The following is a 19,649-nucleotide window of genomic DNA, read 5'->3' on the forward strand; positions in this document are numbered from 1 at the left end:
ACACAAGACCTTGAAGGATTGCTTTATCTCCCATCAGAAGAAGGATGAGTAAGTGTTGAAGAGGTGTAGTGTTAAAGGGATTATATACTGGGAACGAACCAAGTGTGTGCACTACCGGCTTGTAATGTGCCTCTGCTCATACATGCTGTTCTTCCCCGTTCTCAGGTTGGGGGTGGGAGTGCATCACGGTAACCACTTGCTCTTCAAAAATCTTTTAGTTAGCTGTTCAGCATACTCAGAAATCTCCCTGCTGAAGGCAGAAGCAGAAAGGACAACTAATATTAGTACTATTAGGGCTCTAAAGCTTTTAATGCAAAAAAGCTTTCAACTCTTTCTGTTGCTGCCTAGTAACTAATTCATTCTGCAGTCCTTATGCTACATCTTTTCCTCTTGGCACTGAAGTTGGGAGCAGCTTATACTCTGTTGCTAAAGCTTTCCCCTCAGTAACTGAATAAGGATAAGGAAGAGAATTGTGGCTACTCAAAATCAGGAGCTGCAATCCTTACAAAAGAGCCCCAGTGTTAAACACCTTGTCAGGACGCTAATTCCCATGGCATTTGTGTGCAATTACCTGTTGGCTGCATCTGCAGTAATATGAGCTAGAAATAATTTTGTCAGTTACTGCTGGCAAGAGGATACAAAATAGATTTTAAGTTATCTAAAATATTAGCATCTCTGGATTTAAAGAATAAATACATTGTAATGAGATCTGCAGGAGCTACAGTCAGTCTTACTTTTTTTTTTTTCCTCTCCTAAAATTCAGTGGCAAGTGAATATAAAAGGTAGCCAGACTGTATATGCTGAGAAATTTTGGAGCTGTATAATGAGCATTTCTAGACTAGTAATTAACATGCCTGCTAACTTGGAGAAAAGGAAATTACTGATAGAAGGGAGGAATCAATTTTAGATTGAGGTCTTTAATTAGAAAAGAGTTGCTGGTCAGTAGAAGGTGGTTAATCCAGATCTGTGGGGAGTGGTTGAGTTTGCACTCATTTGAGTCAGGGCTCAAGGATTTTATCAGTGTTAGGTCTCTGAGGAAAGCTGGATTTTTTTTTTTTCCCTACGTTTACATGTAGTTCTCCAGGCCCATTGGGCTGAAAATCATCTCTATGGGTTTCTGAGCTGGGAAATAGTTATTTTCAGTGCTGTAGTCCATGCAGTACTCATGGCTCACTGCTTTTGAGGGGTCCGTGATTCTCAAGGTGGGCAGATTTCACACTTTGAAGATTCCCTTTTCTGAACTGAAAACCATGCACAGTGCAAGGAAAGTCTTTGTGCTCAAAGCATGTGTTGAAGAACCACTTGCCATAACACACTGCCTTGTACGTGGCAGTGGTCAGATAAGCTGCTAGGATAAGCTTTTAACTGGCTTCCGCTCATGAGCCACCTCTTGCTGTGTTTCCCCATGCTGGGAATCTGGAGACTGAAGGTGACTAATGTTTCTCTCTTCTGCTTCTTATTCCTCCCACCCATAGCACTGATGCAGGCGATAGCCCTGTGGGCACAACGGCCACTACAAACCTGGAGCAGCCGCAGGTCATTCCATCGCAGGGTGACCTTCTGGGGGACCTTCTCAACCTGGACCTGGGACCCCCAGTGAATGTTCCCCAAGTCTCCTCCATGCAGATGGGTGCTGTGGACCTCCTGGGAGGAGGGCTGGACAGCTTGGTAAGCAGCATCCTCTTTAGCTTCATCTGATGTGAAATAATTGGAGCTGTGCTTATCTCTGCAAAGCCTTGATCATTTGTGCTTGTAATGCTTGGATCACCGAGCTCCCAGTGCTGAGTCCTAAAACTCCAAGAGGATTTAACCAGTGCTATTGTACCAACTTTCAGCAGGTTTTTCCTGCTATAAAATGAATGTTGCTGCATGCTGTAGAATCCCTATGGTCAGCGGATATATTTGTTCCATGCTTTTTCTGTCCGTAGAACAAAACCAAAAAGTTGGTTTAAGGATGTAAAGCGTCCCACTGCTTTGTAATTGATTCAGGCTCCCTTTCAAGAAGGCGTTTGTTCCACCCGGTTCCCAACCCTACTGAATTTCAGTGCAAAACTCTTCAGGGCTGCAGGCCATAGCCCCGTGTCATCCCATTTGTATATTCTCCAGATTATGTCATGGTTTAATATCGGTGACATTTTAATTGCAGCTAGGTCAAGAGGGAAGCAGTCTGTGTAGTCCTCCCCATGCCGCAGCTGCTCATGAGGAGGTATTCTAGTACTAACAGGGTCAAGCTCCAGAGTATGAGTAATTACACATTGCTTCTGCTCTGGGGTGTGAGCTGGGCATGAGCTGCAATGAGAGAATCACTTAGCAAGGAGACCGCAGCAGTGGAGAGGAGCTCGGTGCTGTGGTCTTACGCTGGTGGCAGCCAGGCATTGAGAAGTGGTGAATGTAATCATCAGCCTGGGAGGTGTTCCCATGGGGTGGAGCACAGCACACAGATCCCTAACACCCTGGTGACTTGCCTACAGGGGTAAGAAGCAGTCTAGGTATATTTGCACCACATAACCTGAGTAAGACTACCTCAGAGAACATAGTTGGGTGTTTTTCAGACCTACAGTGGATTTGTCTTGCTTTGGTTTGAGGTTTGGCTTGTAGTGAGCTGGATTGGGTTATCTGTGTGCCTGGTTTAGGTACGGTTTCAGTTCTGAGTCAAGTTCTGAATAATAGAGGTAGGAGGCAGCTGGATGAACCCTAGTCCTTACTTGTCTGCTTTAATAAGATTGTGACATTAAACATGTTTCCAATTCCAGTGCTTTGTGAGCTAATGAACTGGAAACAACCTAACCCTTAATGGCATTGGTGTTCACAGAGGTCAGATGTGCTTTAGCCTCTGTGCCATCTAAACAGCAGTTTGCTTATTTAGCAAGGAGACTGCTTTTACGCTGGGGAGATAGGGGATTAGGGAAGTGGTTTAAGCTGGAGCTGCTGGGAAAGCAGACAGTGAGCCCAGAGCAGTAACTTTTGCAGCCTTTGCCCTGCATTGCATGACATGCTACTAAGAAACTGGGATTTTTAATTATGTTAAGGCATTGCAGAAAATGATGCTATCTGTGGTGGCTCAAAATGGCTAGGAGTTAAATTTCTCTGTCTATACCGTCTTCCAGGCCACTTACAGTAACCCTTTGTTTCTCATTAGTGTCAGAGACAGATAAATGGACACAGCAGGAGGACTAAAGCTTGGTTTTGGGAAAAGAGTTGTCTCGCAGTTGGCATTAATGGGCTTAATTTAGTGACCTGCTTTGGTGGTAGAGCTGTTAGTTGATACAGTACTAGGCTTTTACTTAATATTTTTCTCAAGCCTTAAGTAAATCTATGGGGCTGTGGAGTATGATCTAATAAAGTGATCATGTCTGGACGGGGAGTAGCTGTGCCTCAGGCTGTGTGGGCCAGCAGTGTCTCAGCTGAGTTACTAGATGGGGTGAGGACTAAAAAAAAATCTGGTGATTTTTTTTTTTTTGTGTCCCCCTGGAATGCTTTCTGTTGAAGTGCTGTTGCATCAAATGTCCTGTCTTCTGATCCCTTCATTGTATAAGTGAATCTTTTCCTGACAAAACTCTATTTCTCAGGCTTTTCCTTCCCTAATAAGCCTAACTGGTGTGTGAATGAATGTGATCTGTGTCTTTTGTTTATTGTTGTGGGCATGTATTTAACAAGTATCAAGCTGAGTTAACCCTAACCTGATATTAGCTAAATTGCTAGGCAGTATGTCTTGGCTGCATGGCTAGCCAAGGGGATTGGTGTTTGGATCCTAGGCTAATATTAAGCCACACTTGTGCGGTGCCAAAAACACAACCTCAAACTGCAGGTACGCACATGCCTGATTTGTGTATGTGGTGAGGGGGTGAGATGCATCAAGGTACCCCATTGAAGAAGGGCTGAGCTCTTCACCCTTCACCAGGGATCAAAAATGGCTGGGAGCCAGGGATGGTGGTCACTTGGGCTGTTCATGTAGTCAATTAGTGGGGTTGGAGACTGGAATCAAATCTTCTTCCTCTGTCCTTAACAGTGTTCTGCCCATCAGTAGGTGTTCTGGCTGTCAGTGTAGCAATCCCTTTCTCTTTCTTCTCCAGATACCTTGTACACAATTTGCTTTATGTTATATTGCTGCCTGATTTGTTCTGCTTTGAAGTTTCCCTCTCCATTACTCCTAATGTCTTTTTTTAATGCATTTCTTCCCCTGCTTTGTTGGGAAGACTGAGGCTCCCTTACTCTTGCATGAAGCATGGAGTGGTGTGAGCAGTCCCTCTCTCCTCCTCAAACCAGAGTTTACTTTGCTTTGGGCCCTTGTGCTACCAGAAAGTAACCCTGTTTGGTTGTGAATGCTGAGGCAGCTGTTGTCTTCTGTGTGTGCTGCTTTGGTCTCTCTTTTCCCATCCCTCCTGTTGTCTTAAGAGTCTTAAGTAAGAGTACTGGAACCAAGTGGGGTTGGGGTCTGATCTAAGGAAGGATTGAGTATGCGTTTTCCCAACAGGAATTTGTCTAGTGTAAATTTTTTTAAGGGTCCCAGTGATGGAGTTTGTACCACCTCTACTGTTGATCCCTGTTTTCTGCTCATCAATAGCAGATCCCTTTTGGATCTCAGGTGACCTGAGAGAAGACAGGGGAACATGAGATACTCGAATGCAGAGTATTCTTTGCATTGTGCCTCTGGCATTATCTGTTAGCCTGAGTGGGGATGTAAGTTGCTCTACTGCCAGAGCAGAGCAAACCCAAACTCTACTTCCATTTTCCAAGCAACTGTTTGGTATGTAAAAAAAAAAAAAAAACCAAACCCTAAATAAGCCCCTCTGTTATAGTGGAAGAAAATGGTTTGGGATGTGCTTGGGTTAATGCATGAAATCATGGTCTGTTGCTGTGATGGTGAGATTGCATCAGTGCTGTGAGTGTCTCAAAGGCAGCTGAAGGTCTGGAAGAGGCTGCTGGCAGGATCTCTGCCAGTTTGTCACATTCACTCAGTGTCATGTGTTGATCCCCTTAGATACTTGTTGCAGCTCTTGTGTATTTGATAATACCTCCTTGTCTTTGGAGGGGGTGTCTGTCTTCAGAGGGATGCTTTTGCAATGAAAGTCCCAACAGGACTAACCCAGAAAAATCAACAGCAGCATTAACTTCCACGGCAAATGTCATTCTGCATTTCCATTTTTTAAACTGTGGGTTTTTGTTTTCTTCCAGGCATTTAAATAGAGACTGCATGGTGTAAAACTGGAAAAACACCAAATTAATATTGTTCATTTGAATTTTCCTCAGCGTTGCTAGATATTTATCCCCATGACCAGTGAGACTCCAGCTGCTTCATAGGTTAATTTCTTTAGTGAGTAACTCTTATCTCCACAGTGAGTCCTGTAACTGGTATTAAATGTAACATGCATATTGTGCATGCACAGATGCTGAGCATGTGTTAACAATTTAAAAAAAAAAAAAAAAAGAGAAAAAGGGCCTTTAGTACAAGAACAAGATATGCTTTGCTTATAACCAGAGCAGACTCACTATATGACTTACAGAGAGCTGTTCTCTAGTGAACAAAGCCAGCACTGAGTCTGTTCCGGGTTGCGCCCCTGTCTGCCACCCTGGGCAGACCTTGTTCTTCTGCTTTGCTTTCTTTTCTGTAAAATGGTGACCAAGCCCACTGTTACAAAGCTGTTTGAGATCTCCAGCTCCACAGTGTAAAGTAGTGATACCAGTCACTAATGTAGGAGAAGCAAAACTTGCTTGGACAGCAGATTGCCGGATACAGAGTTGTGCATGCTGAGAGCTGGAGTTTGATGCTTTATCCCCTTAAAGCCGGCTCTTAAGTGGCTAAACTTCATGCAGATTATAGGCAGCCCTCCAACTCCTGGTTTACTGTCGATGCAGCGCTCTGTAGGATGTCTATCCGTGCTGTAATGAGCCAGGGTCATTTTGCCTTTAAACCTTTTTGTGTGTTCATTTGTTCTGAAAATCCATTGGGCATGAGAGCTCCGTGCTGCCCGGCACATTGTGCAGCTCCCTGTGAGTCCGTGCGTTTAACAGGAGCACAGCACTGTGGCCAGGAGCCAAGGAGGCTGGCTTTCAACCCGGGGGCAGAGCAATAAATTTGTAGGAATGGACAGGCTTGGATTGTCTGTTATGTAAGGATTTTATTTAATACTCTAGCCACTCATCTACAAGAATATTATTGATTCAAGTCTGGCAGCTAGTCAGACTGATTTATGTCCTGAATTGTAAAGCTTTTTGATAAACACTGGATATCCACAGTTTTCTGTAATACCTGACTGGTTTGGGGTGTTCCAGCTGGAGCTGTGCCTCTCTATGTAATCAGGTTGGATATAGGGGAGTCTGACCCCCGGGGTCTCTTCTGCACGGTTCAGTGCTGTATCCCACCACTGTGCTTGCCTTGAAGTGTGATGGAGGGCTGGGACCTGAGTGCTAGCTCATCCTCTCCTGTGGGGTGTCCTGGGCTCTGGGCACCTGTAGGCTTAGCAGCCTGGGAAGAAACCCCTGCTCCAGGGGTCCTGAGTGCCTGCCTCATCCAAAAGGCTGATGAGTAGGGGCTGCTGGTGCCACTCCCTCCCTGTCTGACTGCTTTCAAGTGGAGAGTTCAAAGTCTGGCCTTAGCGGGCAACGCCCTGGCTTGTTGAGGTTGATCAGGGACTCACCGATGTTTTATAAAAAACCAAACAACTTCTACTAAGTTATTTCATATACTCAGAGTAGGAAGCCTCACATAGTTGTGGAAGCCCAAAAGCAACCCCTAGTCTGCCCTGGGTGCCAGATTCCTCTCCTGGCTCTGCAAGTGACTTGCTATGTATAATCTTGGGAAAGTTACTTCATTTACCTTTTCCTGGAACTACAGCATGAGAGTGTCTATGCTAGGTCAGCCCCAACATCTATTTATGCAGTGGATGTGATGCTTCCCCGGGGTGCTCCTCCAGCCTCTGACAAGGAGCTAAGCATCTCCTTTGATCTGGGCTGTTCTGGTTTGATCTACAAATGATATCTGTTAGGATTTCTGACAAAGGGCATGTGTCCATTGCTGGAGCAGTGCTGATACGGAAAAGGAGCTCTTCTGGTGGGTTGCTCATTCATGTCTGATTTAAGGTTGCTGCTGCTGTAACAATAATGGGACCACCAGACCTTTGTAGAGCTGCTTTTTTTTACACTTTAGAAAATGAAAATGGTTAATACTTAGTTTTGTTTGCTGATGGAAATCATTCAGCAAGGTAAAGTATTAGTAGTAAGTGCTACTGAAACTGGTGGCCGTGATATTGGCAGCATGACCTGTCCTCCACCACCTTTGATACAGCTGTCCTTGGTTTGGACAGTAGCCCTTCTCTTCTGCAAGCCTGGCTTGGCAGTATGAAAACAGACACATAAAATAGGCAGCAAACAAGGTACTGAAAATGCCTCTGTGTGAGCCACAGCAGAGTCTGCAATGAGATATCTACAGCCCATCAGGATGTCAGAAGATGCAGACCATGCATGATCTGTCCTGCAGTTAAGATATCTCTAACAGGATTAGCCCAGATCAAGTTGCCTGCTAGCAACTGTGCTCTCAGCATTTCAGTCAGCCCCATCACCGGATTCTTGTTAGGTAAATGCCTTGTGTTCCTTGCTGCTGGGTAACTGAGTGCATGCTCTCATCTAGCTCCTTGAGCTGTGATGCTTAACTCTTGGTTTGGGGAGGGAGGGAGGAGGCAGCAATTGTCCCCTGTTAACCCATGAATTATGGCTTCATGAAATGCATAGCTGCTCTGAAAGCCCTGGCTATGCTGTGGACACAAGGCAAAGCGGTTGCTGAGCAGTGGTTGTTTCAGCTTCTGACCCTGGCTCCACCCTCCCTGTTATTTTTTGGAGCTCTAAATGCCTCACGTCATGTTGCAGAAGTGATTGTAACCCCTCCAGATCACATGAACACTTCAGCAGAGTCACTTCATTACGAGCTGCTGTTACGATGCAAATAAACCCTCCTAATGCAGTAACTCCAGCACTGCTACACTTCATAAGTCAGCATAACTGCTTACACGGAGCTGAAATTACAGGGCAACTGCTCTTCAACTGCAGAGCAGCTGCAACACCATCCAAGCCAACTAATACAAAGTAAAGACGCCGATGCAGTTTAGGAATAGGTGCTAGTACTGTTTTTGTTGATAGAGGGTTGAGCCCAGCCTCTTCTTTAAACCCATGTGGCTGCTTGAGTGCTGTTGTGGCAGGATGGGTTTGAAGGGAATAAAGAGAATTCCTGTTTGAAGAACTTCATGTGTTTGGTGGCCAAGGCTCCCTGTTCATCTCCTGAAGCTGGCAGCTCTTCATCTTGGACAGAGGCTTTGGGCTCTTCAGCGAGAGGCAAGCCTGCCAACTTTGGGTTCAGGATGAGGGCTTTGCAGTGCTACAAATTCCCCTTGGCCATCAAGTGGCAGCCTTCGTCCACCCCACCTTCACAGCGAGCGTTTCAGCCTGAGTAGGGCTGACAGCTGTATTAACGTGGTCCTCTCCTCTGCGGCGCTGTTGCCTGCTCTCATGTAAGGCAGGTTCACGATGTCCTTCCGACAGGAGTGGCTGCCTGCCCATGAGATGAATGGAAATGGTTAACTAGAGCTGCCAGCCCTTGGGAACTGGTTCAGCAGCACTTCGTGCTTGACTAATAGCTGCTTCTTTCCTTCTGCACTCTGCCTGTCACTCCAGATGGGAGAGGACAGTCCGTGGGTAATTGGTTCCTGTTCCCTCTGTCTTCCTCCTTCCCTCTTACTCACACGCTTCGCTGTTACGTCTCTTTCATCATTTTGAGTTTGGAATAAAGTTAGGTCTTGGGCATCTTGCAGGAGGATTGGGTAAACCAGACCTGTAGTTTCTGAATGAGGAAAGCATTAGTGCTAAGGGAGAGTGACAGGCAAGAAAAATGGAGAAAGGGACTTTGTGCTGCTGCAATGGGTAGTGCACCCCAGATATGATGTGGAACTGATTAGTTCTATATTTACTTCCCCCCTTTAATTTCTGTTGAAGTAGGTATGTTGTCACTTCCCTTTTCACTATATAAGTAGAGCCAGCTCTGCCTGTAGGGACCTGGTGAAGCTGCCAGCTCCTTTGAGCTCACTCTGCGGCTTTGTAGCACACATCTGCAGTGCTTGGTCCCAAGCATAGGAGCCAAGAGAGTGGCAGGCTACTGTGTGCAGACCCCTCCTATGAGTAAAGCAGGGCTTCAGGAGGAGCAGGTCAGAGCTTCCTGGCATTGGAAAGAATCTTTTCTACCACAAAGCAGAGATGTTGGGTGCAATTTAGAAATGTAAGGAGGCTCATGGTACATTCTTTGAGCCAGTGAGGGTTTTTTTTCTCTGCCTTGTAGGGAGTGAGAGCTGGAGTCTCGACTCAAGGCAAGCAATAAATCCAAATTCTAGTTTTCCCTCAAGGCCTGACAGCTAGGGAAAATGGAAGACTTGCAGATAGCTTGAGGAACCCCAATATGTCATTCCTTCCCTCCTTCACACTGAGTACATGCATATACCAGTGTATGGGTTTCTTCGAGGTTGGATTCCTAGCCTGCAGCTTCTTATGATGAGTGTAGTAGGAAATGGTAGAATAGTTAACATCTGGCTTGATTATGCAGAATTATTCAGTCATTTCCATAATACCCTTTGTAAAATGTTTGCTGCTTGATAAACCAGTCTTTCTCCTGCTTCAGACAACAGTACCAGAAATCCTCCGTGCATGCAATATTATCTGGAAATGAACTGGATTCTTCACCCTTTTTTCTTTTCCTCTGGACTTCACTGCCTGTCAGTATAAAGTGTGAAGTTCATCTGCGTGCAAGACTATGAATAGGGATGAGGTGTAATAGTTGCATTTATTACTCCTCAGTGAGCCAGTAACAAGATGTAAATGATCTGATGTATTAATCTAAAACACAGCTTGGCTTAAAGAGCAGTCTGTAGAACAAAACTCTGCTCTGCCAGCCTGTTTCAGTGGGGGAGACCTGACAGTGTAATAAGCCCTATTTTATAAGCTCAGTATTAATTGGATTTGCATCCTCTGGCTGGCTTCCTTTGGTCTGTGACTGATTCTTTTGACTTGGGAATCGCTTGCTTTTATCTCCTAAGTAAGCTAAGAAAAACTGGACTTGCGCAATGCACTGCCGTGGGCAGCAAGAGGATGGGTTGCTGTGGTGGCCTCATGCTGAGGTATGAAGAGGTGGCCATTGCAGAAGATGAGGGATGTCCTATAGATTTCTGCCATGACCTCAAGTAGGGATAAACCAAGTCTCACACAGGAAAAAAGCTCTGAAGGCTTCTTAACTAAAAGCAAATTGTGTGTGATTTGTACTTCTCTTAACATCTACTGATGGTAGCTAATATTGCATCAGGTGGCTCCTGTGGGGACTAGGGAAAGGAGAGATGCCAGGGGATAGAAGGGGGATCCAGAATAGCACAGGGATTTGTCAAATTTTACAGGTTTTTTGGAGGATAGTTATGATCTAGTAAGTCACTGTCTGCGACTTTGCTGCTGTTCTCAAGGCGTTTTATCCTTTTTATCTGTGCTTTGAGGGAGAGAAGTATGAAGCTTTATGGTATCTCTTGACCAGTGTAAAATACATTTGTCATGAGATCTCCCAGGTAACAGGCTAGCAGGGACCAGAACAAAGTTAAATTTCCAAGTCTTTTGTGCAGAGGTAAAAGGTTGGAGCCTTTTTGGCTCTAAGCACAGACACTCCTGGAAGCTTCTGCTTTAGCTATATGGTGCATTTTTTCAACATCTTAACACATCAGCGTATATTTGAACAATATACCTAGAGTTGAACCATTTTGTCAAATGCTTTTTTTTTTTTTTTTTTTTTTTTTTTTTTAAAGCAAACTCACTCCCCAAACCCTAATCAAATGGAAGAGCAAAGCCATCTACGAGGCGAGCTGTGTTGTTCTGGTCTGCCAGTCCAGCCTTTCCTCCTACCTCGCCCTTGCACTTGCTTCATTCTCCATGCACGTTGTCAGGTCATGATCCTTGTCTGAACGTGACCAAAAAAACCCCTGCACTAGGCAAAAAACTACCATGGTCTTCTGAACAAATGCCTAGGACACAGATAAGCCTGGAGATGTCTCTGTAGTGAATAACCGCTGCAGATCTGTGCTTGTTTCCTCCTGGCTATCAGTCATCTGTCAAGTGCTTTATAAATATTCACAGAAGTGATGATGTACTCACAAACAGCACTTGTAGCCAGCTTTGGAGTCTGTTCTGATCACTGAATTCTCTCAAGCTTGTAGAATGGTGTGGATGTTTAAAAAAATGGGCTTTATCACTGAGAAAGAGGTCTGGATGCTTTGTAAAGGGAGTTCATGGTAGGACAGCTTCTAGGTGGGCTGCAGGATGGTTTGTTAGAAGGGTACCAGAGAGGATTTAGTGTTTATGGAGGGTTGGGCAGGTGGTACACTGTGGCTATTTCAGTTACTTCAAACTGTAGCCGTGTAGCTTGGCAGAGATCGTTACTGAAATATCCTAGTGCACCCGTAGGTCTCTTTACCATTTGAGTGGCCCGTTAACATATAAAGCTGGGTTTTTTTTCCTTTCTAAGGGAGGGGGGCATCTTCAAAGGGAAGGCAAAGCCCACCTATCTGAGCTGTTGTAATAGCCAGCAAGTATCCTGTTCTCTTTCTTCCTTGTTGTTGAAAAGAGCCACATGTCAGAGGAATGTAGCCAAGATGCATTGTGTTTTCCCGTAGTTTGTAGCTGTTCCCTAGAAAACTAAAGCTTTCAGGAAGTGAGCTTCCTGTCAGTTTTATTTTTATTCCATTTCACAGTTACCCCACTGGGTTTTGTGGAGCTGCTCAGGACTGCTGGCAACCAGCGTGGTGGGTTGAAGGGAAAGCACTGATGCATGAAACGTGAAGAATTGTGCAGAGTTTTTGGTGCAGATGACGGGTGCAAGAGGGGATGAGTTTTTGTTCTTATTAACCTGCAAAACACTCCTGTCTGCAGTAGGTGTGTGGGGTAGTTCTCCAAACAGCTCTGCTCACACAATGGCAAAAAAACCCCTCTGTTCCCTGTGCTTTCCCATCATTGCGTTTCTGTCTGTCCTGTATGCGGCAAGCGAGTGAGACATGCTCGCAGCAGTGCAGTCAACTGAGCTCTACTCCGGCCATCTGACACTTGGCTTAAATGAACTCGGTCTTTCTCTCCTCTCTCTCCTTCTCTCTTTCAGCTTGGCAGTGACCTTGGCGGGGGCATTGGAGGAAGCCCGGCAGTAAGTGCCATTCCATTTTTTTCCCCAATTTAAAAAGCTGCTCAAAGCTCAGGGTTTTTAAACATAACCTCATCCATTATGTGCTGGAAGATGCTTTAAATCCCTGAAGATGTTTGAAAATGGACAAATGCAACTGAAACACGCAGGTCTCCACCTATATTGCTTTGAGTCCAGCTGTCACCTGGGCTTTCCTAAGAGCAGCCAGGGCCAGAGCTGTTGACTCTATCTGCTTAGCTCTTCTTTCTCAGAGCTTTTAGTTTGAGCACCAGCGTTAACGCTGGCAGTGTTGTGCAGTCCTTGTGCAACTGCTTTGGCAGCTGAAAGGCCAAGGATGCTTACCTCTCTACTCACACAGCCTGTTCTATTGTAACCCTAACCCAGTGTCACCGCAGGCTTGTCTGAACTCAATGCTTTTCTCCTCCCAAACACCATGTAAGGTTTTTCCTGGACATCAGGATCAGGTGCTCTGAGCTTTCCTACTACATGTGGTCAGTGCTAAACTCTACCTGCCACCGGCCTCCTTCTCTGTGCCTGTGCTTTGTGAGTGTCCTAGTGCCTAGAGCGCTTGCCAGGACATGGGAGACTTTCAGGCTGCTTCCAAAGCACCCTTGGCTTCAAATGCATACCAGCTTCTTCCAGGAAAACATGGGAAAAGGATGCAAGATGAGTTGGAGATGTGGTGGGCAGGAGGGAGTGTGCCTCCAACCCACAGCCAAAAGCAGTCTCCTGGAGAAAGCCCCAGTCCCTCTTCCCAGGACTGTGTAGCCAGTAATTCAGTGAGGAAAGCATACTCAGTTCTGGAGTGAGGGCTTTTCAGAGATCCTTGTTGTGGCTACAGTAATTCTCTCTCCTTCTTTCCCTGTGAATCTTGCATTCCTTTCTAACTTCAGCATGAGGCAGAGGAGAGCTGGTGGTGCAGTACACCTGTAGCCCCCAGGCAGTACGCACCAGGACGTGGGAGATACTTAACTCTGTAGAGATCATACCTACAAAGCCAGGTCTCTGCCTTCCTGAGCCAGCATAAACCCACCAAGCAGTTGTATAAAACCACCAGTCCTCCCTATCCAAAGGGTTGATTGAAATACCACATCTCAGGTGGGTTCCTGAACACAGAACAGTGGTGAGACTTCAGACCCAGACCTGTCATCAGTATTTCCTATTGCCTGCCTTAGTCATTCTGCCTGTTTCTGGGCTGCTGACTGGTGAATCCTATTCTCAAGCACGTCATTCTTCCTGCTCACAGTAAAGAAGAGAACCTGGGAGTCTAACTTGAGTGTGACTGTCCCGCCTGGAGCTGGGCACCTAAAGGTTAATATTGCATTTTTGGTGCCTTCATTTAAGTCCTGAGAGGGAAGGATTGCCCTTCTTGCAGAAAGGTTGTCCTCTGGCAGACAGAGACAACTAGTTCTGCTTCATGTCATTGAACCTTTTGGACCACAGTGCTGAGAATGCAGAGCTCTGGCTTTGGGTGGGAGTACACAATACGGTCAGGACTCCCTTGCTGTCTCTGGATATGCAAAATCTTGCAGGTTCCTGAAGACTGTTGTAGTTGGGGGAAGATTTGAAGCATTTTTTTCTTTTCCTTGAGTTTATGTAGGGTAGATCCACAAAGCATATTGTCTTTATGAGAAGGAGAGATGGAGAAGAATGATTCCTCTACAGTGGGAACAGATAACTGGAGCTATAAAAAAACAATGTGAAAGCTATTGCATGGTTGAGGTGACAGCCGAGCATAGGGATTAGTTGCCAAGAGCTTTGGAATTCAAATGCATTATTTAGCACTATTGATAATTCAGTGGGGAAGCTGCAAACAGCTTTAAAATATTTAGGATATTGCCCGAGTTCATGCTTTATTTAATAAGTAGTGTTCTTCATATGTGATGTTAACCAGTGCCTGTTCTTTCTAACTCCTCCAGGTGGGGCAGACCTACATTCCCTCCTCTGTGCCAGCCACCTTTGCCCCATCACCCACCCCAGCGGTGGTGAGCAGTGGACTCAACGATCTCTTCGAGCTCTCATCTGGTATAGGCATGGCTCCTGGAGGATATGTGGCTCCGAAGTCTGTACGTAAGGAAAATGAACATCCTCAGTATGTTGCCTTACCTTAGGCTACAAGAAGTCTGAGATTGCTCACTTGTCCCCTTTATTGTGGGTCTCTGGTGCTATCAGGGCACCTTAGTTCAACTCAGTCCCATTAGGGATGCCCTGGTTTTTTCCCAGGCAGAGTAACAGTGTATTGGAGACCATGTTAGTTGTTAGTTACAGACTTCTGGTTTTTTAGCAGTTCCCTCATTTTGCCTGTAATGATATTGCTCTAAAGAATGGCTTATATAAGATATGAGAATTTCAATTTTGTCAGAGCAGCTTTCCTGGAGACCTACTTCTTAGCAAGTTTCCCCAGGAAACTGAGGGCAGGATACAGTTTGCTACAACTTTCATAGAAGATTCGTTTATTTGGAGGAATCCAATGTGATGGTGAAGATGAAATCACGTGATTGGGATGAGCATGCCACAGTGTAATGCAGATAAATGCTCTGTTAGTGACAGAGATCGCAGATGCACTGACTGAAGCATGCTTCATGTGCAGGGTTTGTGAGATACAGAACGTGGTTCTGGTAACAGGCTGTGGAGCAGCCACAGGGTTAGCCTATCAAGGGAATAAACAAAAATTAGCACTCTTATTAAATAGTCAATGGATGAATAAACTTAAGTCATCCTATGAAATCTAGGATCCCAAGGTACTGCAGAGCATACTTGAAGCTTTTGGTCCTTAGCTGCTTGCAAGTATTACACCATATGTAAGACCAAGTATGAAAGAACCCAGTAATTTTGAGCTAAGTACTACTTCATTTTGCACCACTCAAATTTGGGTTTGGGTTTTTCCCACAAAGATGACTCGGGGATCCAGAACCCAAACAGCTAATAGTATCAGCCCTGTGATTTTTATTTGGTTCAAACTTTAGTATTGTCCTGCCTCTAGTAGCCCAACAAGTCCTTGGAGAAGCCTGTCCATCAGCAGACTTGGTAAGTCTCACATTAGTGTGATGGGCACAAGCTTTCACTGTTTCTTGTGCACACTAATGCTATAGTATCTTTGAATTATGTGAGTGCTGTGAACAAATATGGATTAGGAGCAGCAAGCTTATTTCTCATTGGTGAGCTTGATCCTTTCAACACCCCATGTTGTATCTTCCCTGTAGTGTTTCTTTAGTGTCTGTGGGCTTAACGTGCCAATGTAGCTGGATTTCCGAACTCAGGACTTCTCTGTTGTTTGGAAAACTACTTGTTTGTTATCTTCAGGCCAGATTTCTCATGCTGAATGACATCTCTTGTGTTCAAGGTTTGGTTGCCTGCAGTGAAGGCTAAAGGATTGGAGATCTCAGGCACGTTCAGTCACAGGCAGGGACACATCTACATGGAGATGAACTTTACCAATAAGGCTTTACAGCACATGACTGACTTTGCCATTCAGTTCAATAAGAACAGGTAAGAAAACAACGCACTTTGTCTGCTATGTTAAAAAGATTGCATGCTCCTATGAAAGGAGTCTGTCTACACTGCTAGATATAGGGAGGGCTTTTATGTAGGTACATAATGCAGTCATGGAAACAGCTGGATGATACAGCCTGAACTCTCCATCACACCACAGTTGTGTGAAAGGACTGAAAATATAGACTGATAAATCTGTGAGGAAACAGGCAGCAAATGGTCCCGTCATTCTCCTAACTCTGAAATGGCATCTGCCCCATTTAATCTCTGCAGCGTTTTAAAGCAGCCTCATGAGTTGTTAGACAGGTTAGTGGTTTTATAGCCAGTAAGTGCCCCGAGGAAAGCAAGAGCATAAACAGGCAAGCATTTGAGCTGCACAGATATCAATCCATAATGCCTCTACCTCCTGACTTAATTGCTGTGCTGCCCCTCAGACTGTCTGGAAGTATGGGTCTCATTAATAAAGCTATTTGTCAATGAAGAAGTTGCAAGTTAAGAGTCAATGGCACATGTTTTCCCTGTAATTGGCAGCAGAACAATTTTGTCAGAAGGAGCAGCCACTTGAATGTTTAGAGCATACATATTGTTCTCAGAAACCCATCTCAGCCAAAAGACATGACATGGCAGTACAGCCACGATGTCTTCCCACAAATAGCCTTCCCAGTCAGAGCTTACTGTGCGGTTTGCTATATGTTATCTTGAGCAAGGACCAGGCTAGTTCTTATCAAGACTGTAAAGAATATCTTGTGACTGAAATGTTCCCTGTATTTGTTAATATCCTTTCACTGGAAAAGGGTTCGCTATACTAAAGATCCACTGAAACCATCTCTTTATATCACTGTTAGCCTTGCAAATTTGGGATTTCTTGGGACGAATAATATTTACTTACAAAAGACATTATGCTAAGTAAGTCTTAGTAAATGTTCTCTCTGGACTGCTATATTTTCTGGAGAGTTTTGCTAAGCTGCAATATGCAAATGTTTCATGCAAATTGGCCTGAAAAAAAGCTGTTTTCCTTGTGATTTTTCCCCATACATCAAGCTGTGTTCTAGCCACACCTACATGGTACTTCTCAAGGATGTAAGAAGTTTAAGTACTGTACAGTAAAACAGCAGTTTCTTTTGCAGCGTATCAGCACACGCTCTGAATACAATCTACTACTATTTACTCTTCTACAAATACTGTTCTCCTGTCACTGCTTTCCACTGTGGCTGGTGCATTGGAAAGAGCTACAGTGGGCTGGCTCTTTAGGTTTAAATGTTAAGGTTTGTGACTGGGAAGTTTCTATTGCTTTTCCCCCTTTCCTGCTGCTACTAATCACATTCACTGCAGTCTTGGGATAAAGCTTTAAAAAAAAAAAAAAAGAAAAGAAAGCTAGAGCTCTAGTGTGCTGTAATATCACAGCCACTTAGTAGCAAAATGCAACTTTGTTTTCCCTCTGAGTCTTAGGGAAAACACTAGGGCTTATGTCCCCCAAGGTGAAATGGCTGCAGAAGGCAAATCACGTGGCAAGGCCCTTGCTGACAATATTTTTATTTCCGCTCCCTAGAGTCAAAACTAAGGAGAACAAAGAATGGGGCATCTACTGGTTTCTGAAAGTGACATACCCAATACGCATGCGGCTGACTCTGTGCAGAGACAGTATCAGGTTTTTAGTGCATAAAACAAAAATACACACCTATACATCTTTGGTCCTGTAAATGCTCTGTCACCTCTGAGCTAATGTGAATTCTGCTAAAGAGAAACACAGTCACAAGTGGACACCAAAACTATCTTATGCATCTGCACTTCCATCTGCTTTTGAAAAGAAGCCGGTACATGGTACAGAAGTGTTATGTTAAAAGTTAGCTGCTTTTCCTCTTCTCCACTAAGTAGAGGTGCCTGTGGAATTAAATGCCTCTTGGACTGAACGGGCAAGTAAACATTTGCTTTGCTATGGTTGTATATGTCTCCAGCTGAAGGAGTCTCAAACCAAGCAACAGAGCCAGATGCTATCATTTGGGACCAGACAGCTGGCTGCATTGATTCATTTGTTCTACAGTGCTCTGTTACAAACCACATACTCCTCCTTGGCTATCTGTTTGTTCTGTTGGCTCCAGTTCCTTCTTCCATAGCTCCTAATGATATAACAGCCATGCAGTGTGTGTTATACTCTATTTGCAGTGCTATGCAGCTCTGTAAGAGAGAGCCAAGAGGCCTGAGTCTGAGTCCAAGTGCCACTCCTTGCTGGGCAGGCTGCTGCTCGGCACATAGGCCAGTGCTGCGTGGGTAATGGAAGAGTTCCCAGATGCTTGTCTCCTGGGCAGGATGGTGCATGTTGTCAGCAAGACCGACCTGATTGAGTTTCCTGTGCCTTGTCCTACTTTGAGTTTCTGCTGTTTTGAGCTGTGTTCCTCCCCTGTAGTAACAGCAGGGGCAGCTCAGGAGTAACGGGAAGATGAGCCAGCTTGTGCTTGGCAAAGGGGGGAATAGGTGTTGGGCAATGCAGTACTGCTCTCATTGCCTCTGTTTTTTCTCTTGCCTAGCTTCGGGGTCATCCCGAGCACCCCACTGGCCATTCACACACCTCTGATGCCAAACCAAAGTATCGACGTCTCCCTGCCCCTCAACACTCTGGGACCAGTCATGAAAATGGAGCCTCTGAACAACCTCCAGGTAAGGATTGTCTCATTCAGAGCAGTGCGGGGATCAGCAGGTGCTTAGCTCAGTTTGTTTGGCCCAACACAATGTGGTAAGACTCTAGTAACAGAATATCATGTGTATAGGGTAACCAGGCAGACCTCATGGATTTGGGCCATGAGTCCGGCCGAAACTTCTTCCTGTTCCCTTTTCTAGTGTCTCTTAGAAGGACTGAAGCAGAGACTTCTTGAATTTTGTGACTTTTCAAACACCTCAAACCCACTGCTTGCATCTGTGTAGGTTAAGGTCTTTGTCTGCTCCAGTAACACTCTTCTGTAAACTGGGCATGAGGTTTGGTGGGGCTTATGAACTGAAGCTGTTCTGAACAGAGAAAGTGCATGCCGGTGGTGGAGCAGACAGCGAGAGCTGTCAGCAAGAATTGAGGTAATTAAAGGGATTGCAGGAAAGATGGCAACTGCTGAGTGATTAATATTTCTCTAGTGCTCTTAACTTCCAGGGTGCTTTACAAAGGCATTGGCCCATCCCTGCCCCAGGTAGCTTAATCCAAGGCAAATGAGATGTGTTCCAGGAAAAGCAGAGGAGAAATGACGTAAGCAGCTAATGTTTCATTAATGAGGCTGTTGGTGCATGTCAGGGACAGCATTCCCTAGAAGAGGCTTTTTATCAGATTGGGCTGCCAATCTGATAAAGGCATGACAGATCCAGGGAGATGTTCTCCTCTGGTTTGGACCAGAGACTGTCTCCATCAGTCCTGGTGTGCCTCAGGGGCATTGGTCTTAAAGTACTCATCAGGCAGCCAGTTCTCCCTGGAAGAAGGCTCTTCCCCACTACTGCCATGTGCAGCCACTCTGTGGACCAGAGCTCAGAGAGTGACTCCTGGCTCTGCTCTGTGTAGCTGGGTCCTCCAGGATGATTTTCCGAGTATCCCAAAGATGTGGTTAACTTGCACCGTAGCATGTCTCACTCGCCTCAAGTCTCCAGGAGATGTAACTAGGTTGGGTTCCTGTAGCGTAGCAGCCCATAGAGGGGAATGTTTTGAAGCAGCTCATTCTCTTTTTAGATTAAGAGAATGCAGTGGAAGTTACTATTTATTCTGCCTGAGCAACTGTTTTTTTTCCCTTCTTTTGACTTCCATTCTGGGGCTTATGACTTATTGATGAGTCTTTGGGCAAACAGCTCAAAATAGCTTCTCTGGCGCTCAAACGAGCAGTCCTACACTCCGGCTCTGAGCTCAGTCATGCGATGGGGGAGCGTGTGGACAGTGAATGAATTACATGTGCTTGTCTTCTACAGAGGGCCCTTCCAGCTTGTGGAA

The 19,649-nt window shown here is 45.2% G+C and overlaps 1 protein-coding gene across 3 annotated transcripts in view; it reads left to right on the forward strand.

Moving 5' to 3' along the window:
* AP2B1 (adaptor related protein complex 2 subunit beta 1) overlaps positions 1–19,649 on the forward strand; it is an 82,004-nt gene that overhangs the window by 42,026 nt on the left and 20,329 nt on the right. For 2 of the 3 annotated variants that reach the window (XM_052805088.1, XM_052805089.1), the window contains exons 14-18: positions 1,476–1,668; positions 12,164–12,205; positions 14,122–14,268; positions 15,546–15,691; positions 18,220–18,349. In XM_052805088.1, the coding sequence (XP_052661048.1) occupies positions 1,476–1,668; positions 12,164–12,205; positions 14,122–14,268; positions 15,546–15,691; positions 18,220–18,349 (658 nt within the window). The remainder of the gene's footprint in view (positions 1–1,475; positions 1,669–12,163; positions 12,206–14,121; positions 14,269–15,545; positions 15,692–18,219; positions 18,350–19,649) is intronic. The other variant, XM_052805091.1, reaches the window with a different exon arrangement.

This window comes from Harpia harpyja, chromosome 12 (genome assembly GCF_026419915.1).
Source record: "Harpia harpyja isolate bHarHar1 chromosome 12, bHarHar1 primary haplotype, whole genome shotgun sequence".
In the NCBI taxonomy this organism is placed as follows: domain Eukaryota; kingdom Metazoa; phylum Chordata; class Aves; order Accipitriformes; family Accipitridae; genus Harpia; species Harpia harpyja.